This window comes from Centrocercus urophasianus, unplaced genomic scaffold, assembly GCF_019232065.1.
Source record: "Centrocercus urophasianus isolate 14NV4802_14NV808 unplaced genomic scaffold, USGS_Curo_1.0 seq_2, whole genome shotgun sequence".
NCBI lineage: Eukaryota > Metazoa > Chordata > Aves > Galliformes > Phasianidae > Centrocercus > Centrocercus urophasianus.
Window position 1 is genome coordinate 945,000 of NW_024884755.1, and position 5,433 is coordinate 950,432.

The 5,433-nt window shown below is 37.1% G+C and overlaps 1 protein-coding gene across 1 annotated transcript in view; it reads right to left on the reverse strand.

Moving 5' to 3' along the window:
- The window catches only part of PLA2G15 (phospholipase A2 group XV), a 21,415-nt gene that overhangs the window by 11,682 nt on the left and 4,300 nt on the right, over positions 1 to 5,433 (reverse strand). The window contains exon 2 of the mRNA XM_042821530.1: positions 1,915 to 2,071. Coding sequence (XP_042677464.1) covers positions 1,915 to 2,071 — 157 coding nt within the window. The remainder of the gene's footprint in view (positions 1 to 1,914; positions 2,072 to 5,433) is intronic.

Genomic DNA, 5,433 nt, shown 5'->3' on the forward strand with positions numbered 1-5,433 from the left:
ACACACACACACACACACACACACACACACACACACACACACACACAGTAAAGCAGAGGTATTATTACACACCCTTCCTCCCCACAAACTGCAGGCTGTGAGAAATGGAATTTAAAACTTAAGATCTATTTTACAGCAGCCCACAAATTTGAAGATCTTTAATTACCATTCTTCCATCTTCCTCCTCCCTGCCCTTGGTTATTTTATTTGATCAATCTGTTCATTCTTTCAACAGAAAGCACTAAGCTGCTACGAAATAGCAACATGGAATCAGTTTCCTATATGCATAGTCATGTGATGAAAGCTAGTTATGAAACCTACAAGATGTTATCTTCAAGATGTTACCTTTAACAGAAGGAACATGGATAATCTAAAATTTTTTCAGCCAAAAAAAAAAAAGAAAAAAAGCAAATGACATCCCTCTGGCATTCTATTTATATTACAAAATATATTTGGGTCCGTATGTTTATGTTTCTCAGAAAGCTACAGGCAGAGATTTGCTCAAGACATAGCATTACTCAGAAGAGGCTAGGATCAAAAATTACTTTGAAGCCACACAAAGTTGAAATTGGAAAATGAGTAGCATGAGATTATTTTTAGAGGTTTTTAGTGGTAGAACTACCTTCCTCCCGTTCCAGAAAAACAATTGCTTATTGCAGAAATATTACTTGCACACATTCAAAACACACAGACTAAGGGGGAAAAGCAGCCTCTAGATCAATTTATGCTATATGTCTTTACAAAAGAAATGCATCCTTTCATGTCATAGTTAACACTGCAGTGCCTGCAACCTGGGACCTCCAGCAAGTACTCATGTTTATCAGTTCTAGCCACAGGCAGAGACATGCTTTGACTCCTGAATTTCCAACTTTGTTGAAACTCATTCACATAGCTGCATTGTTGAATGTGTTCATGCACTACTCTTGAAAGTATTTCTGTTTTTCACATTCTGCTTTCCTTGAATGCTCAATATGGATGTCCATAAACCAGAAAGGAGTTGCAGGGGATTTTGCCTAACCAGGAGGAGCAAAAGTGTATTTGAGGAGGCACTGCTACACTGTCTTTCCATACTACAGAAGGTTATAGCAATTTAATTTCATTATTGAAAGAGTCTTTTAATTGATAGTTGCTATACTGTGATTTTCATTATCACCCCAAAAAAGAGAAAGGGATTTAGGACTTCAGTCTCATGTCAGTGCCTTTTGTGTGCTATGAGTTTGTCAAATCCATAACCACATTATCAAAAACTGTGGGAGTCTGTAAAGATATGTTAAAATTAAACTGCCACCAAGCTCAATACATTGAAACAAAAGAACAACATGCTGGTGCAGTGTTTTTCCAATTGCACAGGCTAAACATTTCTTGTCTTAAATATGTTTACAATTTTTACAATAAAATAGTCCAGAAGCTTTTAATTAGACAATTTGTATAACAAAATAATTAAGGAAAGACTTCTAAACTGCACTCAAAGGATTCCACACCTCAGCTGCCTATTGAAATTGTTCTCTAATGACAGTCTGGGGAAGCACAAGTTCTCATTCCTCCAGTCTCTCCTCTGAGCTACCCATTGCACCTCCTTCCCACTTACCTCATCAGAACTTAAGTAACTCATCAAAGCAACAGAAAAAGTTCTGCTTTAGATAAGCCTACGGAAGTCTGCTAAGTGCCCAAACCAACACACAGTAACTGGTAGCAGAGGGAGGTGGAGGAAATGAAGAATCTGATTTTCAGCACTGACGGCAAGTACCACAGTTGCAAAAGCCACATCCTTCAGTTCAGCCTGCTAGTCTACCCAGCAGAACTCCCTAGTCATTTCTCACTGGTCTTGAACATGAAATTTCAAGGTGGAAGCTGTGTATCATCTATGTCAGTCTAAGGGAAGAAAACTGCAGAGAGCAACAGATGCAGTCTTACCTGATATTGTCAATCCAACAGTCAATGATGACAGGTAGGAGCAATTCTAAGTTCAGCCACAGTGTAAAGTAACTGTCAGTCTTCTTAGAGCAGAGATAGTGCACTACTGATGGCTTATCTAATTTTGCTTCCAACTGATTACCTAAGTCCCCTGGAACTGAAAAACATGAGAAGACACTAAAATGTAAGAGTATAACAAATTGCATCACTGCGTTCTTCATATGCAACATTGCAGTGCTCAGAGATACTTTTGTAACTGGATAAAAATATTACCTAAGAACATATTGCATTTTTATTTTTCACTGAAAAGATTTCAGTTTATAGAAGCATGACCTGCAGAACCCCTGTGTAAAATAACCCTGGATCAATAGTTCCCAGCTTCAAAGAACAGATAGTATAAGATCAGGTCAGGTTAAGGCACAGCTATGAAAAACATCTCAGCTCTTATCAGAATTACCTATGTTTTAAAACAAAGTATTTCTGAAATATTTTTTTCTGGGTACTACGACTGATTGTTGTTCTGGACTTCAAGAGATGCCTACAAACTATTAATCTGACAAAAGTGTGAAAGCAAAGTAGATACAAAAAGTTACATGAAGTTATCACCTCTTATTACACTTCGATTACAAAAAATTTTGTTGGCTAGCATACTAATCCAAATACAACATTTATCACTTACATTCAAGTTTGGATGCAACAGTGTACATCGTATATTTTTAATACATTATTGATGTAATGGAAGAGTACTTGGAAGGAAAGGTCTTCTATTTGCACCTTCTCTCAAGTGTACTGTTTTTAATTTAGCATTCGATAAATGCCAGGGTTCCTTTAAGTTTTATTGTCTCTTATTTTAAACAGAAAATACAGACATGAAATTCTTATTTCCGAACTCAAACTAAACTTCTGAGAAAGTTTTAGGAGCGTTTCTTATCTCCAGAGGAGCTTCCTGCATTTCATTGTTAAATCATTTTCAACTCTCAAGAACCAGGAGAGCGAAGATGCTTCAGTAACTGAAAGCTTTCTCTGCGGTAGGAAGAATTAGAAGATGGGCACTTTAGTGTTCCCACCCCCCAGCTCTCTTCCCCTACCTTTCAAGATGCTCCTCCCTCCGCCCAATTTTTTTTCTTTGCATGTGCACAACTGCATGCTGTTGAAGTTTGTAGATGCAGGCCCACCCATACAGTTGCTTTTCCCCCCCCCTCGCTTTGCTAAGTTGAATCAAAGCAATTTAAGTTTTCTATACCCCTTAAAGCCAGAGCTTTAAGGAAGATGCTGCCTTTCAGTGGAACAGCTAATTTAGCTGAAAAGCCAGATATGGTTTCAGAAAAGTATTTACTGCAGAACTGAAAAAGAACAGAACTTGGGGCTAAACAGAGAGTGACAATCAGACTCTTCCCACTTCAGCGCCCATCACAGAAAATATACCTCTGGAGTTCCTCACTGCCTACCCCACCTTCTCATTAGGTTTTTAGTGCTTTTATTTCTATAGTCTTAAGTGAAATGTTAAAAGCTCCAGTAGCTGACCACAGTTTATTTTAGGTCATATTTCAAGGACACTGATATACTGGAAAGCATAATAAGGAAGATTATAGCATTGCATCACACTCTAGAAGGAGTTTACTGAAGTTCAGTCTTGTAACCTCAGAAAAAGCTGTTTAGTTATTGGTTATAGAACTATAAGGCAACAGCTTGTTCCACAATCTTGTGCCTGTTCTGGCTGCTGTATCAGCACTCTCAATTACAGGAAGAACGGAATGTAATTCTATTTATATCAATCATTCATGGCTGACCAGCTTCAGCAGCAGACCTGCCAAGGACAAACAGGTTGATTTTGTGTTCAGTTCCAACGCAAAGTGATACAGGTGATTGTTTGTTTTACCTTAGAACTCATTACATACTCCTTTCAGTAAAAATCAAATTCTTCCAGTGAAGACATTTCAAAAGCTTAAATAAGCACCTGCAATATTATTTAGAGTTTTAAGAACATGAGTTTCCAAACAACACAAATAATTGTAAGCACACTTGCCTGGAGTAGGAAGGCTCCCAACCCTGAAGATCATTACAAATATACATTTATAAACAAGAACATTGAAAGCAGGAAACTGCACAGAGTCGCCCTTGGACCTATAGGAGCGATTTTAGATTTGGTTTAATTTGGTTTGCATATTTTCTCCTCAGGCTTCAAGGAAAGAGGCTGTATTCATGTATTCAATGCAAAAAAGAGAAACATCGTGTCCTAATTTTTAACTCAGGGAATGACAACTGAGGTTGGTTAACAGAAGTGGTACTTCTATGTAATGCTAAACAAAAGCTAAGAAACAAGTTCCACCTGCACAAAGATATGATACTTCAGTTCAAGTGTCATGTAAAGGTATGATGTCTGCTTATAAAGCAGATATTAACACCAGTGTCTTTGTCATGTTCATGTGTTCATGTTGACAGTGAAGCTACTAATCAGTGTAAACTCACAAGTAGTGAGTTATTTTCAAATCTATATGCTGCAAGCTAAAAAGGATTGGTGATGAAGCTATAGGGAACAAAGTACAAGTTTTGATTTTCCAAATTATGTAAAGAGCAAGCAAGATCTTCAGTCCTCACCCCATGCAACTTAAGGGTGTTAATGATTTACATTTTGGCTACAGAGCTACTTAATCACTTTTTGATAAGTAACAGGTTAGAAAAGATCACACTGAAGATGAATTCTGTAGGACAAGGACTCACCTTTTTGAATTTTCTGTGATAGAATTTGCAAGCTGTAGAAAAGAACATTTCCCTCTGCTTTTAGTCCATACACACAAAACTCCAGTTTTTCTCCTCATCCTCACATCTCCCAGTACCTATGGTTTCTAGGTGGTCTTAGAAAAATATTACAGGAGTTCCTTACTTTTTAAAACCTGCAGACTGACTCCATACCTTTACAAATAACTACCATATGAAATGCTGCAAAATACAGCATCACAAGTTAAAAAATAAAAATAAAAAAAAAAAAAAAAAAATCAAGCATCCAAGGAGAGATCTCTCAGTACCCTTGCTTCCCTAAATTGCAACTTGAAATGCATGTGTTAACTAATGAACTGCTACACTTGGAAACAAAAGTTTCCTATTGAGCATTTCCATCAGATTTGATGATACTTTCTGCATATTCTATTTTTCAGAAAGATTAATCCCAACAGAACCCATCCTGATACACTGACAAACCCAGTTCACTTTGATGTTACAAAGTCTCATTTCTGTGTCACTTTTTTCTTTGCCTCAACTGCACTAATAGTACTACCAGATCTCCTTCTGGAATGCATTTTTGTTTAAGCTTTATAGAAAACATTTACAGATTTGAAAGCCTAGAAGAGGCTACAACTTCTCCAAATTCAGAAATTAAAACAATTAGCTTTAGGATACATTGATACCCCTACTGAAGAATTAATGACTGACTAACAGTTCCCATTAGGGAGCAATAAGCAAATTGCAATCTGGGAAGCAACTTCCCTGAATAGTCCTCTGGAAACTTAAAAAAAAAAAAAA